This window comes from Pleurodeles waltl, chromosome 2_1 (genome assembly GCF_031143425.1).
Source record: "Pleurodeles waltl isolate 20211129_DDA chromosome 2_1, aPleWal1.hap1.20221129, whole genome shotgun sequence".
Classification (NCBI taxonomy): Eukaryota; Metazoa; Chordata; class Amphibia; order Caudata; family Salamandridae; genus Pleurodeles; species Pleurodeles waltl.
This window is the reverse complement of record NC_090438.1, coordinates 545,459,420-545,486,577: the sequence shown is the minus strand read 5'-3', so window position 1 is coordinate 545,486,577 and position 27,158 is coordinate 545,459,420. Positions and strand designations below refer to the sequence as shown.

General features: G+C 46.0%; 1 protein-coding gene across 2 annotated transcripts in view; it reads right to left on the bottom strand.

The window, feature by feature from the left end:
• Window positions 1–5,279: 5,279 nt before the first annotated feature.
• Window positions 5,280–27,158, bottom strand: part of PDCD6IP (programmed cell death 6 interacting protein) — a 322,785-nt gene continuing 300,906 nt past the window's right edge. For both annotated transcript variants that reach the window (XM_069214865.1, XM_069214874.1), the window contains exon 18: window positions 5,280–5,952. In XM_069214865.1, the coding sequence (XP_069070966.1) occupies window positions 5,796–5,952 (157 nt within the window). In that variant the 3' untranslated portion in view covers window positions 5,280–5,795. The remainder of the gene's footprint in view (window positions 5,953–27,158) is intronic.

Sequence of the window (27,158 nt, the reverse complement as noted above, 5' to 3'; positions counted from 1 at the left end):
GTTGGTGGGCCTGACTTCACTGCAGCTACGTTCTTATCTGCAGCAGCAAATCTGATACTGCTGGCTAGACGCTGAGCGGCTTCAAATGACGCTGAACCCTCTTCAGCTACAGCCTTGTCCAGCTGAAGGAAACAGTTTTCCAGAATTGGGTAAGTATTAAAGCAGAAATTTTCACCTAGCAAAGCAGCACTGATCCAAGTTGACTGCTTCCTGGGCACAAACGCTGGACTTTGTCTGCCTTCACTGAGGCTTTGTCATTCACCAACCAGTCAGTGACCTTATTTTAGAATCCAGCCTACAGTACCGCCCCGCTGAGGCCTATACCTTATTAAACAAACTTCTAAATCTGAAACTAACCCTTTGGTCTGCCTAGGCCTTGTATTCGACCCAAGTTCCATTGCAGCTGGCCTCAAAGTGTACCTTTGTTCCGGTCTTAAGCAACCAGTGGCCCAAGGTTGAGATTTTCCAGTTTTTGGCACTAAAAGTTAATTCAAACTTTAAAAATTCATATCTCCAGTTCCCCTCATTTGATGTTTGCTGTTTTACTGTCAATTTGTTCATTAAACTGTTTTCTATTCTCATGAACTACAGTGGGATTTTTATTGTGCTGTGTATTCGACTTCTTAATTGCTGTGGAACTTACGCATTTTCTTAAGCAGTTCTGCTCTGTGTCATAGCTATCAGTTTAAATTATTAAACTCTTACAGGATCTAACAAGAGTAGTGTCATTATTATTTGTGGAAATTATCATCCACCCCAACTAACAATCCACTTTCTCACAGAGGTGCACATGCATTGAGGAGTTTTGGCTATGTGATCAAGAGTCATTCCCAAATCTTAAACTCAGTCGCTGAAGTAAACAAATATTAATACTCAGAACCCAACGCTAGACGACACTTGATCAACAACACATGGTATAAGCCCTGCACTTCACTTGAGGATGTATTACATGCTACATGTAGGATTTCAAAAGAAGAGTGAAATGTTGTCTGTATTTTGTTGCAATTAAAAGCACTTTATTGGATTATAATAAGATCAATTACGACTGTATGTGCCCCCAGGAGGTAAATGATATCCTGTGACTTTCAGTTTTGCACGGATACAGTAAGAAAAAGATGATCTAGGCTAACAGAGGATGTAATTATTTTGACATGGGGTTCTGACAAGAACTAAGGAGAAGCCCCAGTAACAAATTAGAACAAATTATGTCCTGACTCCGTAGGCTGCACTAGAAACGTTAACAGATTTGTATAAATGCCACAAACTTTAGAGTGGGATCCATCCTCATCAGAATGAACATGTATGACCTTACAAAATTCGGAGCTTCCTTTATTTGTACCTGTGAGAAACTGGGTTGTTTGTTGATAGGAGTGTGAGCCCTTCTCAAGCAACAGTCACAGTCCTTGTCAGGGAGAACTACAAAAGTCACTAAATTAACCTGTGCTTAATCCTTTGGTTGACAGGCACAAAAGCAGTTAGGCTTAACTTAGAGGTAATGGGTAAAGTTTTTATGCAGCACACAAACAGCAATAACGTGAACACACCCTAGAAAAATCCCAATATAGAAAACTAGAGCAAAATTTAATAAATTATTTGATGTCAAAATGAAAAAAGTCCAATCAGTAGAACTGGAGATTCGCAATTTTAACGACTTAACATAAGTATGGTACCTAAAACACAAAGTGCCACTCTGAGTTATCTAGTCGTGAGACTGGGTGAAAATCACAAGTTAAGGCCGACCCAATGGAGCATGGGCAAGGACAGTCCCACTGAATAAGTTAACTTCTAAAGTCCAGCACGAAGAGTTCCGTTCATGGTGGAGGAGGCCGCGAGGATCAAGGACAGCACTGTGTATAGTCATCGCTGTAGCACGAAGAGCAGGCAGGGCTTCATGAACAGTTATCACTGTAGTGTGGAGAACCTGTCCACAGCGGCAGTTACTGGAGATTCCTATTGGCGGTCACTGTAGGCTGTTGGTGCTGTATCAGAAAGAGCAGATCTCACATTGCTGGGGGTTGCTATAGCACGAAGGGTTGAGTTCACCAGAGGTTTGCGTTGTCAGTCAGAAAGATTTTGGTGTGAACAGGTGTCTCAGTGAAGAGCCAAAAACTTTAGGATTTCTCTTCTTCTGTTCTTCTAGGAGTAGCTCGATTGATGCTACACAATGGGTCAAGGACGTGAGGGGCACCTCTGGGGGATTAGAAACTCATTTCAGCAAAGGTCAGCAGTGCTCAGGCAGGTTTATTTGCAGGTTGATTACAGCAGGTCAGCTGGATAGTTGCAAGGAGTCCTCTGGGGTGTGTCATGTCCCTGTAGCTCAGAACAGGAGATCAGTCAGTTGACTCTTGGAAGCACTTCATTCTGGGACGAAAGGTCCAAGTACAGTCTTCTTTCTCAGACAGTAAGCCTCAAGCAGCAGTGCAGTTCTTTTTTGTGTTAGCCACAGGTTCAGAAGTGTACTGGAGAGAGGGAATTAAAGTCCCTTTTTTATACCTGGTGCCCACTTGAAGTGGAAAAAAACTTCCTGAGTTTTCCCCTACAAAGGTACCTGGAATTTTCTGCTCTGGTCTGAGTCTTTCAACAAGCACAATAGGCTAGTTTGAAATCCTTCATGTGTCAGCTGGGCCAGAGCCTTTGAAGTACAAGTGTGGTAGGTGACCACCACCGCTGCGCCTCACACTCCAATCAAGCCACGATGGCTCATCCTGCCACCAACATCTTGACTCTCCAGTCTGATACTGTCCGGGAGGAATACACAAAAGTCAAGTGATCCGGAAACAGGCTACAGGCACCAAATGGTTAGGAAAAGAAAATGCCAACTTTCTCAAAGTAGCATTTTCATAATTGTGACATACTATTGACTTTTCCATTGAGGCACAATTTAGATTAAAATTCCCCAGATATCAAACATGACTTTCCTAGCTGCTACCACATGTTATCACTTATGAGATGTAATAAGGTAACCCAATTTTATCCTATGAGAGAGGTAGGCCTTGCAGTAGAGAAAAACAAATTTAGGACATTTGCACTACTAGGACATGTAAAACATAAAAGTACATGTCCAGCTTTTTAATGTAGTGAACCCTGCCCTAAGAACCATTTAGGGCCTACTCTAGGGGTGAATTATATGATTAAAAATGAAGGTTTAGGCCTGGCAAATGGTTTAAAACTGCATACATATGCTGCAATGGTAGGCCTGAAACACGTTTTGAAAGGCTACTTTAAGTGGGTGGCACAATCACTCCGCAGGCCAACTAGTAGCATTTAATTTACCAGCTCTGGACACATTTAGTACCACTTTACTAGGGACCTGCAGGTAAATTAAATGTGGCAATTGGGTGAAAGCCAGTTTCACCATGCTTAAAGAAGAGGCACAAGCACTTTACCACTTGTTAACAGAGATCAAGTTTGCAGAATCCTAAAGGCCAACAAAAACAAATTCAGCAAAATAGAAAGAGAGAAGGCAAAACATTTGGTAGAAGACCACCCTAGGGCTGACAGGTCTAACTGTACCCTTGTCTTATCCCTACATCGCCGACATTTTATAATGCCTGTTCTCCAACTCGTGTGCATGACCACTGGATGTTGTAACATATATTCAATACAAGTCTCTCAACTTAATGCATACCAAAGCCACCAAAGGAGGAAAAGATTTTAAGATCATTACATTTAAGGAGAACGGACAGCCTATGTGTTTCTAAACAGGATAATCACGGCATTTGTTTAACTGTGAGCCAGCACACCTAGTTTTGGATGACTTAATTATTGCACTGGCACTTCCCTGGAGGAGTTGCAACTGTTGAAACATTTTGTGCTTTTTTTATTTTTGTGACTCATTAATAAAGTAAAAAAAATACTAGTTTTACGTTTGATTGTACACGTACACACAGACACTGTGCAGCCTTTTTTCTTGTAAACAAATTTCCTATGACATGGAGAAGCGTGTTTCTTTTTTGACTTTTGCTAACTAGACCTCAAAGAGGGCTCAGCAGCAATATTTCCTAAAACTGATGCACGTCACTGTTTGTAATTTCTGCTGCACACAATCAATCAGCCTCTTGTTTGTTTATTTCAGTGATGTTATCTTCTGTGGACTTTGAGAAAAATTTGTAGAAAGGTCACAATAATGAATCACTATTCAAGGACTTTCCGCTACATCATTGTAACCTATTCATTCATAATAATTTGTTGCCCTTCATATAACTAGTTTATTCTGACATCTCTAGATGACATTAGGTCAGAGAGGGCAGAATTATTATTCCTGTAGTGCGATAGTGCTTAGTTGCTAAGGCTATACGACGCTTAATAGTACTGTGTTCTTATTTGCTGAGAATGTAACAATGTTGAGCATACCACAATGATTCTGCAGTTTTAGTGATTTAATATGCAAAAATAGTGTATAGAAACACTCAGTTTTGGAGTTCAGCAAGAAGACTTTCCCCGAAGACTGGATGCTGTTTGTTTCTCTAATGATTTTGCTGCTCACTTGGGACTTAGAATATGTTGATTTTGCACTTTTCTGTAATGATTTATTTGCTGAAGAGCCCTAATGGCATTAGGTCTGCATGGCACTTCTTTGAATGTTTGTAATAAATCCTTTAATCTATTCTGCTGATCTAGAACTCGGTTATTGATTGGGCCATTTATTTACTGACAGATATTTGACAAAAATGTTGTGTTGGGAAGTGCCTTATTCTGGGGACACATTGGGGGCTATTCCAACTTTGGAGGAAGTGGTAATCCGTCCCAAAAGTGACGGTAAAGTGACGGATATACCACCAGCCATATTACGAGTCCATTATATCCTATGGAACTCGTAATACGGCTGGTGGTAAATCCGTCACATTTGGGACGGATTACCACCTCCTCCAAAGTTGGAATAACCCCCATTGTCTCCTGAAAATGAGATTTAACATAGTCTCCGAATCCTCAATAGTGAGAGTTTTGTAAAGGTAATAATATGGGGTGAAAGAATTCCTGGGAAGGGGGGCATTCCAACATCCCATACAACAATTAGCTTAGACATTTAAAATTAACATTGCTTATTTGGCACCATCAACAGTGATTTGGGGCTTTTACACAGATACTAAAGCAAGTAAATCCCATTTTAGCTTAACGGCCTTTCCTGACTCAAGTGCAAGACACAGCTTTAGTAAGATGGTCAGATTTAAGAATGACCTAAAAGTAAAATATTTGTCTATTACACTTTCATTAAGAATCACAATAAAAGAAAAACAAAATGTGAGTAAACACAAACAAAATAACTACAAATACACATATACATCTGAAAAAAGATTTTAAACTGTTCTGTAATTTATTTAAGTTATCGTATGATTTACATGTTTTAGGTAATAGACAAAAATATTGACTTGCTACCTAGTCTTGGAGAAATAAGAGCAACAAAAAATGAACACAAAAGAAAGGATTTTGCCCTCTAACCCTCTAGAACCAGGAACTTGTCAGACTTAGTTATGTGACATTTGTATCAAATTCTTCAATAATTCAAGGTATAAAAAACACGATTTTTAAACAAAACATTGTCAGAATTTGTGTTTTCTTTACAGTTTTAAATTTCTGCTGACCAAATTATTTCTAGTGTTTGAATCGCAGCAACAGTAAGCTCGCAATATGTTTTAGTGCAATCAGAAATGAAACTTAAGTACAGTTTTGAGAAGTCAACAAAAGACAAAAATAGAGATTGCATTCAGTACATTAAAATACAATAGCTTGGGTAAAGGTCATGGCAAACTTTTTTGCGAGTTTTGCTTTGATCAAGCAGTCATTCCATACACAGGTTACTGCTGAGGAAAGTAGTTCTGCTGGGGATAAGGATACCCAGGTTGCTGAGCGCCAGGATAAGGTGGTTGTCCAGGTGCTTGGTACATAAAAGGGAGAGCTTGTTGCCCATACATGTAAGGATTATAACCAACTGGCATTGGCATTCCATAATACCTAAAGACAAAAATAAACAATTTAATATAAAGTAAAAACACATTTAAGAGAAAATTTGCTGGTTTACATGGAACTATAGGAAAGAAAAAGTTAAGGAAAATGTAATGAAACCATTCACAACAGGTTACTCAGTGTACAATCAAGTAGTCTTCATCATCATCTTTATATAGGGCTTGACTGCAGCGCAGGGAAAAGTAAAAACAAATTGGTAGCAGTGAGGCCATTTGTTGTGCAGACAAACTAAAAAAGCATTCTACATGAATTAGCGAGAATTAAAGTAGATGTATGCCTCCAGATAACAACTGTACAGGGGCGGCTCCTTTCTCTATGGCGAAGGAGGGTCGCCCCCCTGGCTGAGCCAGCAGCAGGAAAATAATACCATGGTACTTTTATTCTTCTTCTGCTGGCTCAGCCAGCAGTGCAGGGAGGGGCGGGGCTGGGCCACAGGAGGTGGGAGGAGGAGAGAGTGCACATGTGTGTTTGGCTGGCCAAACACACATGCGCACTTAGGTTTTTCCAGATCGGCTGTGTTTAACAGCCAGGCTGGAGAAACTGCACTGACTCAAGGCTGTGTCTGAGAGGCAGTCTGAGCCACTCAGATCGATCCTTGTGCTGCTTTCATGCTAGGTTTAGCTATTAAAATGTAACCCCTACATGCCCCATTGAGGTACACACTTATTATTATTTTTGCAGCTAAACAAATTGCTTTCACAGCATGGGACAAACATATGCAATCTAGTCACAGAGACCCAAAGGGTTGGGGCCTTACTGGGATGGTGAAGTAGGCAAAAATTACAAAGAACAGAGACAAACATTCTTGAAACACATGGAGCCCAATAGCATGAAGTGCCCAATGTCGCCATGGAAAAACATTTTTGGGCATATGCTATGAAACCCAAAGTGGGGTAGAGTCAGTTTCGCTGGTTGGACTTCAGGCTGCGTGCTTTAAACCTAGAGGCGGACGCAGGGGGAAGAGGAGGAAGAAGCAAAATGGATGATTCTGTATGGAAAGAAGGACTGCATTTCATAGATTTTAAAGGGGGGGTGAGGCCAGACAAGTCCCAAGATCGTCACCACATCTTGAAGATCCTGTTAAAGTCCTAGTTTTAATGGCCTGGCAGGTGCCTCAAAGTATATTTGAGACTCCTGATCTTGTGCAAGGTGTAGTGGGGGCTGTAAGGTTCTGATGGCGAACTCCAGTGCTAGGACATGGGAACCAGATACCAAAAAGAATGCAATGCAATGCAAACCCTCCCCACTTCTGCCTCCCCCCCAGAACAGTGGTGCCAACCCCCAGTGGCCACCCTCAGAGATGAGTTTGAGATGGGCCAGGAAGCTCTGAATTTCTGCAAGGCAAGGGTTGAAGCATGTGCACGGGCTCTAAAGAGCATTGCAGTCAAACTGGACCATAAAGGAAGATACCTTATCTGCAGGGCTTTGGGAGATGGGGGTCTTAGAAGAGCATGGAGAATAAGGCAACCCGATGGGGGCCCTTCCTTGATTGACACACCCTGGATCTTGAACACAGGGACAATATCGGCTTAGGAGGTCCATCCATTGACACCAATCCCTACATGGGAGCTGACATGAGATCCCCGGGACTAGCATATTTTAATGTGCCCACAAAGTGAAAATACAGAGAGGCGAAACTAAAGTTCTGAGAAGTGACTGCTGCAATGGAAGCAAGCCTATGCGTGCAGATAGTCCAAAGAAGGAAAGCAAAAGAAAATGTATTCAATTAACGAAGCAAGGAGTCTCAGAAGATTACTACAGGAATGTGGATTGAGGAGCGCCTGTCAATAAGCATGCAGTTGAGTCTGTGCTTTCTTGTGAATTTGAGGTCGGAACTACTGAAAAAGACTAGGATTACTGATGTGGCATTTGAGAAAGTTGAAAAGAGACTTGAAGGTCTGACAAGCAACTTTGGTGAGATGTATGATGGAACAACGCATGCGCCAAGCATGCATGCTTGAACAACGCGGTCGGAACTACGACCGCATTGTTTCCACTAATGCCTTTCCCACACATGCCTTTACAATGATTTTTCATTGTAAAAGCATGCCTAGTAAAAGCATGTGTGGAATGGCATGTGTGGTTTTCGCACGCCACCCCCTCACCCGCCCTAAAAAAAAAAAGACTGCCCCCACCCCAAAAGTAAAACTACTCCACCCTTGAAAACAAAATTACCTCGATCCCCCACCCTGCCCTAAAAATAAAAATAAAACTGAATGATCAGATGGAAGACGCTAAAAGAAGGTCCCACAGGAATAGTCTAAGATTTGTGGGGTTCCCAGAGAAGGCAGAGAGAGGGGCAATCAGCCGAACTTTTCCTGAAGGACAGGATTACTTGGGTGGTCCACCTACCAAAAAGGCTCTACAAGTTCTTCAATACAGAAAGAGCACACAGGGCTCTGGCCCTGGCCCTTAAACCTGCCCCCAATCCACAGCAATTATTGCCCGCCTGTTACATTTTCGGAACAGACGCTATCCTGCAAACTACTCGCATTTGAGGTCCCTTGATGTTTGAAGGTCACCCTATTTCTATATTCCCTGATTACACTCAAAGGGTACAAGATTCACAACGAACTTTCCTGTCGGTAAAAAGGCAGCTCCAAGACCTCATTGTGAAATACAGCTTTATGTTACTGGAAAAACCTTAGATTCCAATACGAGGGGACAGCCGTTTTAATTTTCACAGCGGGGGATGCAAGCAAGTGGCTGGACTCACTAATGCACTGCCCTGTTCAGGGCTTGTCCCAGTCGCCTTCCCAGGATCAGCTGGTGAATCCTCAGCGACGCAGAGGACGTTGAAGGAATGTGGAGGATGGTAAGAAGGGAGGGAAGGATAGTGGTCTGCCCTGATGGTACCCTACAGGTGATGTAGGTGGTGCCAGACTAGGCGGATATTTCCCAGGAGCAGCGAGCATCCCAGAGTCTGGCTGCGACAGACTTGATTCACAGAGAACTAGGCGGTACTAGACCTCTGTCGCTTACAGGGGTACTCTTCTCCTTTGCCAGACCCACCTGCCTTCACCCTATTGAGACGTCATTTGAAGCCTCCTAAGGTCTCTATGTACTAATGATAAGAAACTATCCCTATGATACTATACCTATTATCTGGTCTTCAGATATGTTCATTGTTGGACCTGGCCCGCTTTACAGGGTCATCCCCAAATGTTTTGCCTCATTCCTCCTATTTATTTCTGACCTGTTTTTGTTGGCTTTAGGATTCTGGGCACTTTATCGCTGCCAACCAGTGCTAAGGTGCATATGCTCTATGTCTAAATTGTATTGGTGATTGGTTTATCCATGATCAGCATATCTGATGCACTGGTAAGTCCCTAGTAAAGTGCACCAGAGGTGCCCAGGGACTGTAAATCAAATGCTACTAGTGGGCCTGCAGTACTGACGGTGCCACCCACATGAGAAGCCCTGTAATCATGTCTCAGACCTGCCACTGCAGTGTCTGTGTGTGCAGTTTTGCATTACCAGTTCAGCCTGGCAAGTGTACTTTCCCTTTTACTACATGTAACTCACCCCTAAGGTAGGCCCCAGGCAGCCTCCAGGGCAGGGTGCAGTGTATTTACAGGGTAGGACATGTACTAGTGTGTTTTACATATCCTGGTAGTAACAAACTGTTAAATTTGGTTTTCACTACTGCAAGGTCTCTCTCTCCCATAGGTTAACATGGGGATTGCATTTAAATATCATTTTTTTAGCGCAGTTTCCCATTGGGAGCAGATGGAGATGTGGAGCTTAGGGTCTCTGAACTCACAAATTTAAAAATACCACTTTTAGAATGTGGCAATTTTCATACTTAACCATTCTGTCTCTCTGCTTCTCTGCTAAATACACGTCTGGGTGAGGCTCACAACGGGGCTGTTTGTAAATTAACTCTAGCCAGTGACACAAAGGGAGTTCAGGTGTATCCAGCATTTCCTGATGAGTCTTCCTGGGCTAGAGCGGGAGGAAGTAGTTGACACCTGCTCTTGAAAGGGTTGTGCCTGCCCTCACACAATGCAGACTCCGACCATCTGGTGTGTGTGTGTGTGTGTGTGTGTGTGTGGGGGGGGGGGGGGGGGGGGGGGAGGGTCTTGGGCACTACAAAGGCTTTCCTTCCTACTTCAGAGGCAGAAATGAGTAGAAGTATTGGGCTGCTGACCCCACAACTTTAGATTACTTCTGGAACACGAGGAACCTCTGCCAAGGAGAAGACCTTGATGCTCGAGGAGGACCTCCCACTCTGCCTGTTGCTTTGCTGCGCTGGCCTGTTGCTGCAGTTTCTGCCTGAAGAAGGAAAGGACTGGACTTTGTTTTTTTAAATCCCCCTTGTTAAGTTTCTCCAATGGCTTGGACTGAGCTTGCCCCCCTGTTCTCGAGTCTCAGGGACTTCAAATAATTCATCTGCCAGTGCCTGGGCCCTTTGGCTGAGAGTCCTGACTTGTTAAGTGGTGCCAAATCCAGTACCTGAGCCAATAGAAGTGGAAGTTGGTAACCTGCGAAAGAAAATCCACGCACCACTGTGTGCGTGTCAGAAGAACTGACGCAGCGCCTGCCTCAAGACTGGATAATCGACACAGCGCCTGTTCTCAACGTGGACCCTTCAAACAGAGCGTCGGGATTTTCCAGGCTTCAACCCTGGGCGTCAAAATCTTCCACATCACTGCACATACCTGAGGCTGCTTGCCGGAAATTGATGCATCTCTTACCTGCGAGGAAAGAATTGACGAACGGTCTCACTTGTGAGTAAGGAATCGAAGCATTGCTTGCTTTACCAATGCGCGCTCGCCTGTGCGGCTTTATTTTTGATGCATACCAGATACTTTGTGCTAAAACAACACATCCATTGATTTCTATGGATTAAGACTTCTTTTACTTTAAACATTCATATGTTTGCTTGTGTAAGTTGGATTTTTTTCGTTTTGGTCTTGTTTGAGTTAGATAAACATTGGCTATTTTCCTAACTGGTGTGGAGTCTTTTTGTCGTGTTTGTCACTGTGTTACTGTGTGTGTTTGTAAAAATACATGACACATTGCCTCAGAGATAAGCATGACTGCTTGTGCCAAGATACCAAGATGGTAAGCAGGGGTTATCAGAGCTGTGTATCTCCCTTACCCTGACTACAGTGAGGGTCCCGACTTGGACAAGGTCTAAACTGACTGCCAACTAGGGACCCCATTTCTAACATCCATGTTGAATGCGGTTGTTCATTTTTTTTTTTGGGGATCCTCCATTAGGTAGATGGGAGTGCCTCCACTTTCAAGGCCGTAGCCGGGGGTGGGGCAGTGGGAAGGGCTTGAGTGCTTTGATCTCACACCCTCTCTGTTAACTACCCTCTAGTGAAGCACAAGTTCGGGGATAGAGGAGGGGACATGAGTGTTGCTCTCATCTTGTCTTTTCGTTGTTAACTCAAAAGTTGCGGTAATGGGGCGGCGCTTGCTGACATTCCACTTGCCTACATTTGGAAGGGGGGGTTGGAGGCACTGCTCAGGAGGGGGGGAGTTAGGGGGATTGTCTTGATGTTCAAGTTGGGGTAGTTTTGCAGAAGTTCATTCTGCTCGTGTACAATTGGGCCCTATGGATGGGTTCCTTACAATCTAGCTGTCAGGGGTACAACTCTGGGAGAGTGTGGCTATGGGAGCGGTGTATGTGCGCAAGATCTGTGTGGTATAGCTGCTCCTATGACAAAATTGTTCACTTGGAATGTTAGAGGAATAGCCCACTTTGAGAAAGACAGGAAACGTGTGAGGGAACTGCATTCCTGGCCTGTGGAAGTACTTGGGTGGCACATTTACGCTAACTTATACTTGGGTTATGCTCAGGGGGTGCCAATTTGGGTGGCCCCGGGAATACCATTTAGCTATAAGAACCATGGTGTTGACCCTGAAGGATGCTACGTTATTCTACATGAGACCCTAGATGGTTGAGAAATTTGTTTTATTAATATATATGCCCCCAAAGTCACCTACCCGGAGTTCTTCCCTGAGGTCGGTGTCACCTTATCAGGATGCAGCTGTGGTGCTTGCCGGAAATTGCAACTGAGTTTTGAATGGGGCTCTAGACCGGGAACGTCCTAGGGACCACACTAAGCCAGGCCTCACAGAGTCGCTTCGAGGGGGAGAAGGGCACCCAATGCTAAGACTATTCTACTGCTTTACACCTGTGACAGGTAAGTTTAGTCGATTGGACTATTGTTTCCTTTCTTCTGAGCTAGGACCTACAGTTACAGACATCACTTACCTGGCCTTATACCTTTCAGGCCACTATCTGGTCTAGGTGTACTTCAGAGGTGGGCCTGGGAGCACGGCAATCACTCTCTGGCACCTTCCAGCTGAGGTGTTGACAGATCCTCCAATGGGGTGACGACTGCCGATACACTGACACACTACTTTGCAGACAACTGATGCTCGACAAGTAACAGGACCCTGGATTGGGAAGCAATGAAAGTCGTTTTTATAAAGTGTCTGCATAAAGACTTCCTACGAGGTCCGTCGGCAGTTTGAGTGAGATATCCGTCTCAGAGAACTAAAACAGGAGAATATTGAGGCTGTGCTTCTTGCTTACTCCCATAGGTTGACAGTTTGGTGCACAGTCAGTACGGAAATTTTGGAGGAACGGCGCAGGCTTGAAAATCACATGTATACAGCCCATAAGCAGCAGCTGCATATGGAGGAGGATTAAACAGAAGCGCTACTGGCTTGACTGGTCCAGAGGGAGTCTCCTGAGTCTCCCATACCGATGCTGTGCACTGAGATGGGGGCTTTAGTTTGTACACAAAAAGGTGATAAATGGGATATTTAGAGCCCATCTTCGGAATGCTTATACTGAGCAGCTGCATCCCTCCCCAGACCACTTGCAGACATTCTTCTCCCATGCCTTGAACCGGGGGTCAGAAAGACCCTAAATGGCCCGCTCACCAAATAGGCCATCAGGTGTCTTAAAACTGAAAAACACCGGGAAGTGATGGGCTGCCCGTGGAGTTTTATCATAAATTTGCTGACGTCATAGTCAATCAACTTCTGGAGGTGTACGAGGAGGCCCTGCGCTCTGGTGTTCCGCCGGCCTCCATATGTGAGGCGCTGGTACTCAAGATTCCTAGACATAGAGCAAGCTTTTGACTCTCTAAATTGGACATATTTATGGCACGTACTCAAGACAATGGGCTTGGGCTCTAGGTTTATTGGCTGGGTCCATTTCCTTCACTCTGAACCATGACCGCCAGGGTGTGTCTGGGTGGAGCAGTCTCTGAGCCCTTTCAATCGAGTACAGGTACCAGTTAGGAATGCCCTCTCTCGCCACTCCTGTTTGCCATCACCTTGGATCCATTGGCGGAAACTTTGTGTCAGGTGTTGAGCCAATGGGGATGTTGTTGAGAGAAACTAATCATTTGGTCTCTCTCTACACTGACGATGCCCTGGTGTATCTGAGGAAGCCAGTTTATTCTGCTTAATGTTATGAGTATCTGCATTGAGCTGTCGGGTCTGTACATGAATCTGGATCAATCCAAACTCTTCCCATTACGAAAACTGGAGGGTATTCTGGCGGATGGGCTTCCGGAGGTGGGTATCCCCTTAATCCGTGGTTCTCAACCTGTGGTCCTCAGAGGGTACGTGAATGCTAGAAGATTAACTAATATTAACACAAGACCAAAGTGTATATACATAAAACGGCTAAATGTACATTTTAAATTTTTTTCATGTATTGTAAATGTCAAGGAATTTGAAACTGGAGGCTAAATCTTAAATTAGTATCCTCAGATTGATAGTGGTAGCAGTGCATGTGCATCAAACAGAACACAGTATGGATGATGTGTGACTTCAGGTAAATTTAGAAAAGCTCCAACCTTTCTATCACATTTGTATTCACTTTCAGTTTAATGTGTTTGCAAATTAAAATGTGTTATCATTTGTGCATGTGTTTGATGGAATGTTTGTTTCTGTATTTTTCATTTTGTGGTTTAAATCATTGACAATTTTTAGGCGGGGTCCCCGACTTTCAGTAAGACTCAGTGGAGGGTCCCTGGATTCCAATATGTGAAACTTTATTATGGCAGCCCAGCTTCAGTATGTAGTCCATTGGCTCGACCTAGATGATAACTGGGAGAAGCGACTTCTGAGGGGTACCCAGGGAGAGGTTGCAATTGGTCTCCTCATGTCTGGTTTATGGGTCCTCTCCTCCTTTCCATGTGTTATACAGCTGATAGTGGGCATATGGGAAGGGGTTATTGTGAGAAGGTAGCCTCTTTCTAGCCTTGTTACCCCCACTTTTGGCCTGTTTGTGAGTGTATGTCAGGGTGTTTGTCACTGTTTTCACTGTCTCACTGGGATCCTGATAGTCAGGCCTCAGTGCTCATAGTGAAAACACCATGTTTTCAGTATGGTTGTTATGTGTCACTGGGATCCTGTTAGTCAGGACCCCAGTGCTCATAGGTTTGTGGCCTATATGTATGTGTCACTGGGACCCTGTCACACAGGGCCCCAGTGCTCATAGGTGTGCATGTATATGTTCCCTGTGTGGTGCCCAACTGTCTCACTGAGGCTCTGCTAACCAGAACCTCAGTGGTTATGCTCTCTCATTACTTTTAAATTGTCACTAACAGGCTAGTGACCATTTTTACCAATTTACATTGGCTTACTGGAACACCCTTATAATTCCCTTGTATATGGTACTGAGGTACCCAGGGTATTGGGGTTCCAGGAGACCCCTATGGGCTGCAGCATTTCTTTTGCCACCCATAGGGAGCTCTGACAATTCTTACACAGGCCTGCCACTGCAGCCTGAGTGAAATAACGTCCACGGTATTTCACAGCCATTTTACACTGCACTTAAGTAACTTATAAGTCACCTATATGTCTAACCTTTACCTGGTAAAGGTTAGGTGCAAAGTTACTTAGTGTGAGGGCACCCTGGCACTAGCCAAGGTGCCCCCACATTGTTCAGAGCCAATTCCCTGAACTTTGTGAGTGCGGGGACACCATTACACGCGTGCACTACATATAGGTCACTACCTATATGTAGCTTCACCATGGTAACTCCGAATATGGCCATGTAACATGTCTATGATCATGGAATTGCCCCCTCTATACCATCCTGGCATAGTTGGCACAATCCCATGATCCCAGTGGTCTGTAGCACAGACCCTGGTACTGCCAAACTGCCCTTCCTGGGGTTTCACTGCAGCTGCTGCTGCTGCCAACCCCTCAGACAGGCAGCTGCCCTCCTGGGGTCCAGCCAGGCCTGGCCCAGGATGGCAGAACAAAGAACTTCCTCTGAGAGAGGGTGTGACACCCTCTCCCTTTGGGAAATGGTGTGAAGGCAGGGGAGGAGTAGCCTCCCCCAGCCTCTGGAAATGCTTTGTTGGGCACAGATGTGCCCAATTCTGCATAAGCCAGTCTACACCGGTTCAGGGACCCCTTAGCCCCTGCTCTGGCGCGAAACTGGACAAAGGAAAGGGGAGTGACCACTCCCCTGACCTGCACCTCCCCTGGGAGGTGTCCAGAGCTCCTCCAGTGTGCTCCAGACCTCTGCCATCTTGGAAACAGAGGTGCTGCTGGCACACTGGACTGCTCTGAGTGGCCAGTGCCACCAGGTGACGTCAGAGACTCCTTGTGATAGGCTCCTTCAGGTGTTAGTAGCCTTTCCTCTCTCCTAGGTAGCCAAACCCTCTTTTCTGGCTATTTAGGGTCTCTGTCTCTGGGGAAACTTCAGATAACGAATGCATGAGCTCAGCCGAGTTCCTCTGCATCTCCCTCTTCACCTTCTGATAAGGAATCGACCGCTGACCGCGCTGGAAGCCTGCAAACCTGCAACATAGTAGCAAAGACGACTACTGCAACTCTGTAACGCTGATCCTGCCGCCTTCTTGACTGTTTTCCTGCTTGTGCATGCTGTGGGGGTAGTCTGCCTCCTCTCTGCACCAAAAGCTCCGAAGAAATCTCCCGTGGGTCGACGGAATCTTCCCCCTGCAACCGCAGGCACCAAAAAGCTGCATCTCCGGTCCCTTGGGTCTCCTCTCAGCACGACGAGCGAGGTCCCTCGAATCCAGCGACACCGTCCAAGTGACCCCCACAGTCCAGTGACTCTTCAGCCCAAGTTTGGTGGAGGTAAGTCCTTGCCTCACCTCGCTGGGCTGCATTGCTGGGAACCGCGACTTTGCAAGCTTCTCCGGCCCCTGTGCACTTCCGGCGGAAATCCTGTGTGCACAGCCAAGCCTGGGTCCACGGCACTCTAACCTGCATTGCACGACTTTCTAAGTTGGTCTCCGGCGACGTGGGACTCCTTTGTGCAACTTCGGCGAGCACCGTTTCACGCATCCTCGTAGTGCCTGTTCCTGGCACTTCTCCGGGTGCTACCTGCTTCAGTGAGGGCTCTTTGTCTTGCTCGACGTCCCCTCTCTCTGCAGGTCCAATTTGCGACCTCCTGGTCCCTCCTGGGCCCCAGCAGCGTCCAAAAACGCCAAACGCACGATTTGCGTGTAGCAAGGCTTGTTGGCGTCCATCCGGCGGGAAAACACTTCTGCACGACTCTCCAAGGCGTGGGGGATCCATCCTCCAAAGGGGAAGTCTCTAGCCCTTGTCGTTCCTGCAGTATTCACAGTTCTTCAGCCTAGTAAGAGCTTCTTTGCACCAACCGCTGGCATTTCTTGGGCATCTGCCCATCTCCGAGCTGCTTGTGACTTTTGGACTTGGTCCCCTTGTTCCACAGGTACCCTCAGACAGGAATCCATCGTTGTTGCATTGCTGATTTGTGTTTTCCTTGCATTCTCCCTCTAACACGACTATTTTGTCCTTAGGGGAACTTTAGTGCACTTTGCACTCACTTTTCAGGGTCTTGGGGAGGGTTATTTTTCTAACTCTCACTATTTTCTAATAGTCCCAGCGACCCTCTACAAGGTCACATAGGTTTGGGGTCCATTCGTGGTTCGCATTCCACTTCTGGAGTATATGGTTTGTGTTGCCCCTATCCCTATGTTTCCCCATTGCATCCTATTGTAACTATACATTGTTTGCACTGTTTTCTAAGACTATACTGCATATTTTTGCTATTGTGTATATATATCTTGTGTATATTTCCTATCCTCTCACTGAGGGTACACTCTAAGATACTTTGGCATATTGTCATAAAAATAAAGTACCTTTATTTTTAGTATAACTGTGTATTGTGTTTTCTTATGATATTGTGCATATGACACTAAGTGGTACTGTAGTAGCTTCACACGTCTCCTAGTTCAGCCTGAGCTGCTTTGCTAAGCTACCATTATCTATCAGCCTAAGCTGCTAGACACCCTATACACTAATAAGGGATAACTGGGCCTGGTGCAAGGTGCAAGTACCCCTTGGTACTCACTACAAGCCAGTCCAGCCTCCTACATTGGTTGTGCAGCGGTGGGATAAGTGCTTTGAGACTACTTACCACTCTTGTCATTGTACTTTTCATAAGAGAAAAATATACAAAACAAGGTCAGTGTATATACACATAGCCAAAAAGTTTTGCATTTCCTCTTTTCACTCTTTTCTAAGTGCTGAAAAGTACTTCTAAACTTACAAAAAGTTCTTAAAAGTTTAAAAAGTTTTTTCTGTCTTTCCAAAAAGTTCTGAAAACTTTTTTCTCTTTGTCTATCACTTTAACTCTCTCTAAAAATGTCTGGCACAGGCCAAAAAGTTGAACTGTCCAAACTTGCATATGATCACCTTAGCTGGAAAGGAGCAAGGAGTCTCTGCATAGAGAGAGGTTTGAGTGTAGGGAAGAATCCTTCCTTAGAACTGTTAATTAATATGCTTAGAGTACAGGATAAGGCCATAAGTGCCCAATCTGTAGAAAAAGTAGCTAATGGTTCTCAATCTGATCCAGGGACTCCCCCAGGAAAAGGTTCAGGAAAGAAACTTCTCAGCCTGCCCATTACTAGACAGTCTAGCATAGTTGGTACAGAGGTTGAATCACACCATACTGATGGTGTGCTCTCACATTATGCTGGTAGCCAAGCTGTTAGGGTGCCCTCTGTAAGGGACAGGTCTCCTTCTGTTCATTCCCATCATACCTCTGTATCTAGAAATGTCCCTCCCACCCACCCTGATGACAGATTGTTAGAAAGGGAGCTCAATAGATTGAGAGTGGAACAAACCAGACTGAAGCTCAAGAAGCAACAGCTGGATTTGGATAGACAGTCTTTAGAAATAGAGAGGGAAAGACAGAAGTTGGGTTTAGATACCCATGGTGGCAGCAGCAGTATTCCCCATAGTCATCCTGCAAAAGAGCATGATTCCAGGAATCTGCACAAGATAGTTCCCCCTTATAAGGAGGGGGATGACATTAACAAGTGGTTTGCTGCACTTGAGAGGGCCTGTGCTGTACAGGATGTCCCTCAAAAGCAGTGGGCTGCTATCCTATGGCTATCATTTAGTGGAAAGGGTAGGGATAGACTCCTTACTGTGAAAGAAAGTGATGCCAATAATTTTACAGTTCTTAAGAATGCACTCCTGGATGGTTATGGCTTAACCACTGAACAGTACAGGATAAAGTTCAGAGAGACCAAAAAGGAGCCTTCACAAGACTGGGTTGATTTCATTGACCATTCAGTGAAGGCCTTGGAGGGGTGGTTACATGGCAGTAAAGTTACTGATTATGAAAGCCTGTATAACACAATCCTGAGAGAGCATATACTTAATAATTGTGTGTCTGATTTGTTGCACCAGTACCTGGTAGACTCTGATCTGACCTCTCCCCAAGAATTGGGAAAGAAGGCAGACAAATGGGTCAGAACAAGGGTGAACAGAAAAGTTCATACAGGGGGTGACAAAGATGGCAATAAGAAGAAAGATGGTGAAAAATCTCAAGATAAGCATGGGGATAAGGGTAAAACCAAAGATCCCACTTCAAATCTTAAACACTCTTCAGAGGGTGGGGATAAAACAAATTCTTCCTCTTCTTCCCAACCTGCACACATTAAAAAGCCTTGGTGCTTTGTGTGTAAAAACAGAGGCCATAGGCCAGGGGATAAGTCCTGTCCAGGTAAACCTCCTGAGCCTACCACCACTAATACATCAAGCTCTAGTGCCCCTAGCAGTAGTGGTACTAGTGGTGGGACTGCTGGCAACAGTCAAGCAAAGGGTGTAGTTGGGTTCACTTATGGGTCCATAGTGGAAACTGATGTAATCAGTCCCAAGACAGTTTCTGTCACACCTAGTGGCACTGGCCTTGCCACACTGGCTGCTTGTCCCCTTACAATGGATAAGTACAGGCAGACAGTTGCAATAAATGGTGTTGAGGCCTTGGCCTACAGGGACACAGGTGCCAGTTTCACTTTGGTGACTGAAAACCTAGTGCCTCCTGAACAACACATCATTGGACAACAGTATAAGATTATTGATGTCCATAACTCCACTAAGTTTCTTCCCTTAGCTATAATTCAGTTTAGTTGGGGTGGAGTTACTGGCCCTAAGCAGGTGGTGGTATCACCTAGCTTACCTGTAGACTGTCTCTTAGGTAATGACCTAGAGGCCTCAGGTTGGGCTGATGTAGAGTTTTATGCCCATGCAGCCATGCTGGGCATCCCTGAGGAATTGTTCCCTCTCATTTCTACTGAAATGAAAAAGCAAAGGAGAGAAGGCCTGAAAACTCAGGATCCCTCTCCATCAACAGGTAAAAAGGGTATCACAGTATCCCCTAACCACCCTACCATTCAGGATACCATTCCTGTGGTGGGAGAAACCTCTCCTGGGGTGGCACCTGTTCCAAGGGAATCATCAGCTGGCATAGCTGGACTCCCTGAGGTAGAAGTACCTCTCTGTGGGATAACTAACATTGGTGACAAAAAGAACATCATTTTAGTTAACATGGAGCATCCCTCCAACCCTCCCAGAGAAACTTTAGTGCAGAAACCCTGTACTGCCTCACAACACTTAGGACAGCATCCCTGCCCTAGTGTGGAGCTCATAGGACAGCATCCCTGCCCTGCTCCAACTCAAGAGAAACAGCATCCCTGTTCCCTCTTCCAGCCAAATGGACAAAGTTTTTGCCCAGCTATGGCTTTACTGAGACAGCATCCCTGTCTGGCATTTCCATCATTACAAATAGGTTCAGTGGATAATTCCCACTGCTCTAAACTAAAACTTACTGATAGAAACTCTGAAAATACATCTTCACATTGTTGGTTAGCTAAAAAACTTCAAACAGGGTGGTTTACATCCCCACAGGGAAGTAACCATATAGTGGATGATAAAGGGAGTAACCAGTCTATTGCAGAGCTACTCTCTACTTATCACCACTTAGACAATAAAGTCTCAACTGGCCAAGGTTAGCCTTATTGTCCTTCGTTTGGGGGGGGGTTGTGTGAGAAGGTAGCCTCTTTCTAGCCTTGTTACCCCCACTTTTGGCCTGTTTGTGAGTGTATGTCAGGGTGTTTGTCACTGTTTTCACTGTCTCACTGGGATCCTGATAGTCAGGCCTCAGTGCTCATAGTGAAAACACCATGTTTTCAGTATGGTTGTTATGTGTCACTGGGATCCTGCTAGTCAGGACCCCAGTGCTCATAGGTTTGTGGCCTATATGTATGTGTCACTGGGACCCTGTCACACAGGGCCCCAGTGCTCATAGGTGTGCATGTATATGTTCCCTGTGTGGTGCCCAACTGTCTCACTGAGGCTCTGCTAACCAGAACCTCAGTGGTTATGCTCTCTCATTACTTTTAAATTGTCACTAACAGGCTAGTGACCATTTTTACCAATTTACATTGGCTTACTGGAACACCCTTATAATTCCCTTGTATATGGTACTGAGGTACCCAGGGTATTGGGGTTCCAGGAGACCCCTATGGGCTGCAGCATTTCTTTTGCCACCCATAGGGAGCTCTGACAATTCTTACACAGGCCTGCCACTGCAGCCTGAGTGAAATAACGTCCACGGTATTTCACAGCCATTTTACACTGCACTTAAGTAACTTATAAGTCACCTATATGTCTAACCTTTACCTGGTAAAGGTTAGGTGCAAAGTTACTTAGTGTGAGGGCACCCTGGCACTAGCCAAGGTGCCCCCACATTGTTCAGAGCCAATTCCCTGAACTTTGTGAGTGCGGGGACACCATTACACGCGTGCACTACATATAGGTCACTACCTATATGTAGCTTCACCATGGTAACTCCGAATATGGCCATGTAACATGTCTATGATCATGGAATTGCCCCCTCTATACCATCCTGGCATAGTTGGCACAATCCCATGATCCCAGTGGTCTGTAGCACAGACCCTGGTACTGCCAAACTGCCCTTCCTGGGGTTTCACTGCAGCTGCTGCTGCTGCCAACCCCTCAGACAGGCAGCTGCCCTCCTGGGGTCCAGCCAGGCCTGGCCCAGGATGGCAGAACAAAGAACTTCCTCTGAGAGAGGGTGTGACACCCTCTCCCTTTGGAAAATGGTGTGAAGGCAGGGGAGGAGTAGCCTCCCCCAGCCTCTGGAAATGCTTTGTTGGGCACAGATGTGCCCAATTCTGCATAAGCCAGTCTACACCGGTTCAGGGACCCCTTAGCCCCTGCTCTGGCGCGAAACTGGACAAAGGAAAGGGGAGTGACCACTCCCCTGACCTGCACCTCCCCTGGGAGGTGTCCAGAGCTCCTCCAGTGTGCTCCAGACCTCTGCCATCTTGGAAACAGAGGTGCTGCTGGCACACTGGACTGCTCTGAGTGGCCAGTGCCACCAGGTGACGTCAGAGACTCCTTGTGATAGGCTCCTTCAGGTGTTAGTAGCCTTTCCTCTCTCCTAGGTAGCCAAACCCTCTTTTCTGGCTATTTAGGGTCTCTGTCTCTGGGGAAACTTCAGATAACCAAAGCATGAGCTCAGCCGAGTTCCTCTGCATCTCCCTCTTCACCTTCTGATAAGGAATCGACCGCTGACCGCGCTGGAAGCCTGCAAACCTGCAACATAGTAGCAAAGACGACTACTGCAACTCTGTAACGCTGATCCTGCCGCCTTCTTGACTGTTTTCCTGCTTGTGCATGCTGTGGGGGTAGTCTGCCTCCTCTCTGCACCAAAAGCTCCGAAGAAATCTCCCGTGGGTCGACGGAATCTTCCCCCTGCAACCGCAGGCACCAAAAAGCTGCATCTCCGGTCCCTTGGGTCTCCTCTCAGCACGACGAGCGAGGTCCCTCGAATCCAGCGACACCGTCCAAGTGACCCCCACAGTCCAGTGACTCTTCAGCCCAAGTTTGGTGGAGTTAAGTCCTTGCCTCACCTCGCTGGGCTGCATTGCTGGGAACCGCGACTTTGCAAGCTTCTCCGGCCCCTGTGCACTTCCGGCGGAAATCCTGTGTGCACAGCCAAGCCTGGGTCCACGGCACTCTAACCTGCATTGCACGACTTTCTAAGTTGGTCTCCGGCGACGTGGGACTCCTTTGTGCAACTTCGGCGAGCACCGTTTCACGCATCCTCGTAGTGCCTGTTCCTGGCACTTCTCCGGGTGCTACCTGCTTCAGTGAGGGCTCTTTGTCTTGCTCGACGTCCCCTCTCTCTGCAGGTCCAATTTGCGACCTCCTGGTCCCTCCTGGGCCCCAGCAGCGTCCAAAAACGCCAAACGCACGATTTGCGTGTAGCAAGGCTTGTTGGCGTCCATCCGGCGGGAAAACACTTCTGCACGACTCTCCAAGGCGTGGGGGATCCATCCTCCAAAGGGGAAGTCTCTAGCCCTTGTCGTTCCTGCAGTATTCACAGTTCTTCAGCCTAGTAAGAGCTTCTTTGCACCAACCGCTGGCATTTCTTGGGCATCTGCCCATCTCCGAGCTGCTTGTGACTTTTGGACTTGGTCCCCTTGTTCCACAGGTACCCTCAGACAGGAATCCATCGTTGTTGCATTGCTGATTTGTGTTTTCCTTGCATTCTCCCTCTAACACGACTATTTTGTCCTTAGGGGAACTTTAGTGCACTTTGCACTCACTTTTCAGGGTCTTGGGGAGGGTTATTTTTCTAACTCTCACTATTTTCTAATAGTCCCAGCGACCCTCTACAAGGTCACATAGGTTTGGGGTCCATTCGTGGTTCGCATTCCACTTCTGGAGTATATGGTTTGTGTTGCCCCTATCCCTATGTTTCCCCATTGCATCCTATTGTAACTATACATTGTTTGCACTGTTTTCTAAGACTATACTGCATATTTTTGCTATTGTGTATATATATCTTGTGTATATTTCCTATCCTCTCACTGAGGGTACACTCTAAGATACTTTGGCATATTGTCATAAAAATAAAGTACCTTTATTTTTAGTATAACTGTGTATTGTGTTTTCTTATGATATTGTGCATATGACACTAAGTGGTACTGTAGTAGCTTCACACGTCTCCTAGTTCAGCCTGAGCTGCTTTGCTAAGCTACCATTATCTATCAGCCTAAGCTGCTAGACACCCTATACACTAATAAGGGATAACTGGGCCTGGTGCAAGGTGCAAGTACCCCTTGGTACTCACTACAAGCCAGTCCAGCCTCCTACAGTTATCCGCAGAGTTCTTCAACAGGCACCCTATGCCCCAGACATACCTTTGTGGGCAGTGCAACCTTTCTTGGAGATTGCCGACTCCATGTCGGTGCAGAAGTGGATCGATGGAGGCTTTGTAGTAATGGCTAACCTCTACCTTGGGGCAATTTATCACGAGGGAAGGGGCAGTGAACTCCTCCTCTCCGGGCTTTGGTCAATACGTCAAGTGTATTAAGATCTCGCCCACTGATTGGGAGGTGTGGCCGTTCTTCTCAGATGAACTGCCTCAGTCCAGTACATTGACCACACTGCTTGATATGGTCCAGGGGAGTCAAATGATTTCCCACCTAAATAAGGCTCTCCAGGATGACCTACCATTGACGGTGCTTCCGGTTCAGACCAAATGGGAGGCCATTGTAGGGGATCCACTGTCAGCTAAGACCTAGTTGAAGGTCGATGAGGGGGTGAGAACGCTCAGCTCAAACATATGGTTTAAACTTATACACTACAATTTTATACACCAGACATACCTTGCTCCACAGGCTCTACATGGTATATAAAACTCTTGTTCAGTGAGTTGCCCCCGTTGAGGGACTCCAGCGGACGACTTTCCCTATATGGGATGGTCCTGCCCGTCACTGTCCTCTTACTAATGTGAACTGGTAAAAAGCCTAAATAGGGCCTCAGGTGGGACATGCAGATGGAGGTCAACCAGATATTGTTGGGCCTGCTCCCCTCCCCCCGAAGAAGAATCAAAGCAGGAATGCTGTTCTCCTTGGGCTGGTACTGGCGAAGAGATGCAAAGCGATAGCATGGCTCAGTCTGTCACCCTCCCACGTATACAGCGTAATTGAGCGATATTTCCGAGTGGGTAATTGCAGAAGAAGTAGGGATGAGGCACACCCATAGACACTATAAACTTGAGGATCACATATGAGCTCGGTCTGCTTTGCTGACTGACTTGAGAGAGCCACAGGGAGTGGACGCATCTGGAGATGAGACTCTAACGTATTGCCTATGCACTGAGGAGTGGTGAGATAGGATTAGGGGAAATCCAGGACAAGGGTTGATATGTTGTATACAGTAGAAGCCTGCTTACTGTGATTCTGTGTTGAGTGTACTGTAGAGGCTTAGTACGAGAGCGGTTTGGAGAGGGTGGGGGGGGGGGGGCAATTTCTTATTTATTGGATTTTGGGAACAATGGAAATACAGTTTTTCTTCTTTTGTTTAGCATCACTGTTTATCGGAACTGCTTGTACAAATACTGATATCTGTGCATGTGACTATAGTAGGTCTACTTAGGCCCCAGACAACCGAGGAAGGCAAAATGACATGATGCCTAATACGAGATTTTTATACTGCATTGTCTATGTGATATCCCTGTAAACCCATAAAGTTTATTTACAAAGTCCCTAGCATATGGTACAAAGTGTAATCAGGACCTGGAAGTTAAATTCCACCGTGGACTACAGCACCTATTGTGCCATCCACTATGTAATCATTACATAGTCACCCCTTTGTAGGCCTTGTAGCCCACAAGGCAGGCTGCATGGTATTTACAAGTAGGACACATAGAACTTTAATGTTAACATGTCGTTACAGCGACTAGCACTGCAAAAATCTATTTGCGCTGTAGGAAGGCTGGCTGATCAATAGAGAAACACTGAGAAACAGAATTAAATATTAATATTATATCTTGGGAATAGAACCAGCTAGGAAAATAATTAAACAACTATTTTTAATAGTTTAAAATATAATTCATTGATGAAGTAGGATTTTTAGGAAAAGTAACTTTTAGAAAGTTGCTTTTTCCCTGCCTAAAGTTCCTGGAGGCTAATTTGCACTGGGTTTACAGCTTCTCCCAGCTAGTAATTAGCAGTTAATAGGTCTGAATAGGTATGAAATGCCTCCCAGGAGCAAACCATATGCCGACAAGAATGGACAGCGATAACTCAGCTGATTTCCACAGAATATACAAGATGGGGTCTGTGGGCATCCTTTTTTAACACTACGGTGTCAAATTCTGCTTCAGTGCCAAAACCTGCTTGAGTGTCAAATCTGCTGTATGCTGGGTTCTCATATAACAGTTGGGGCACCCTTGTGAAAGGGAGAGAAAAGGTTGCCAAAACAATTCTTGAAGATGCACTGTCTGACTGCTGAAAGACTCTGCTTTTGTTGTTGTGGATACAGTAGCTGCCTCAAACTGGATTACAGTGTTACCAAACACACAGACATCCTCGAAGCCCAGGTTTAGTGTGACTGAAGACTTTTGCCATCTTGTAAATGCCTAAAGTGGGTAGGATTGGCTCCAGGAACCTTTATCCCATTAGTTAGGGTGTGCCCAGTAGTTATTCCTACACACTAGCTAGTGCAAGACATGGATGAGGCACCTTCAAGCACCCACTTTAGAATACTTCCTGGACCAGCAGAAGACCAGAAGAAGACTGGATATGCTGTCTGAGGACTGAGAGGAGACCTGAAGTTCTGGACCTGCTCCCTCTCGTACCCAGGACAAAGAAATGGACTCTAATGGTCAGTTAGCTGACCTCATGTGTGGCTACCTTGAGACAACAATTGCAAGAGACCTCTTCCTGGAAGTGCCCAGATGACTAGCGGCAACTGTACTTGGTCTTGGCTGACACACCGAGTCCAAGTTCCTCTCCTGAGGTCCTGGAGGACGAGGAGAAGGGATTAGAAGTGTACTCCTATGATGGAGTGGAAGTTAAAGGATGAAGTCAGAAGTTAAAATCTTTTACCAGGATAAATGTAATTGGTTTATCTGACCTGCGGTACATTGAGGTCAGCCTCAGATTCACCTAGGTCCAAGTCTACCATGATCATTGACTATCATAGGCTGCATATATACTGGGGCCCTCATTAAGACATTGGCGGTAAGTGCCACCTACTGCCGCATTATGACCACAGCCGGATTTCCACCAGAAGAATGGCGGAAATCCCGCTGTGCCCATGCCGGTGGATGGCAGTAAGCTGGCGGTGGCGCTGGTAAGCACCACGCCAGTAGACTGCCGCCAGCCGTATTATGACCCATAATACAGTTCGGCGGTGTTTTGCTGGCGGGCGCTGCTGGCGGGCGCTGCTGGCGGTAGCAGCGCCCCGTCCCATCTCCTGCCAGAGGACCCCCTGGATTGAGTTAAGTCAGGTCTCCAACAGGGGACGGGGGTGTTGTGTGCGTGTGTGTGGGGGGGGGGGGTTGTGTGAATGTTTGTGTGTGCATGGCTGCGGGTGTGTGTTGCATGTTGAATGCGTGAGAGCATGTATGGAGGTGTGAGTGTGTGTATGTTGTGTTATGTGAATTCATGTCTGCATGTATGAAAGTGTGTGTGGATGTGTGTGTGAATGAATGTGTGAATGAATGTATGCATCTGGCAATGGGTGTGTGTATGTGTGTGTGTGAAGGGCGGGCCTGAAAGTAGCGGGGAGGTGTGGGAAGGCTTTGGAGAGGTGGAGGGCTAACTGGAGGGGAGGAGGGTAGACCCCTATCAGTGACAGGGAAGGATAGTGCCTAGCGCCATGGTTTTTGTGGTGTTCAGAAAGCCACAGAAACCTTGGCGGTAGGCGGGGTCATAATCCACCAGGCAGAATAGTGACTGCCGCCGGACTGGAGATGGATATCTCCAGCCCGGCGGCTGTTACCGATGTGGCGGTCGGAGTGGTACATTGGCGGGTTGGCTTCAGCCAACCCCCCAATCTCATAATATGGGGGTAAGTACCGTCAGCCTGTTGGCAGT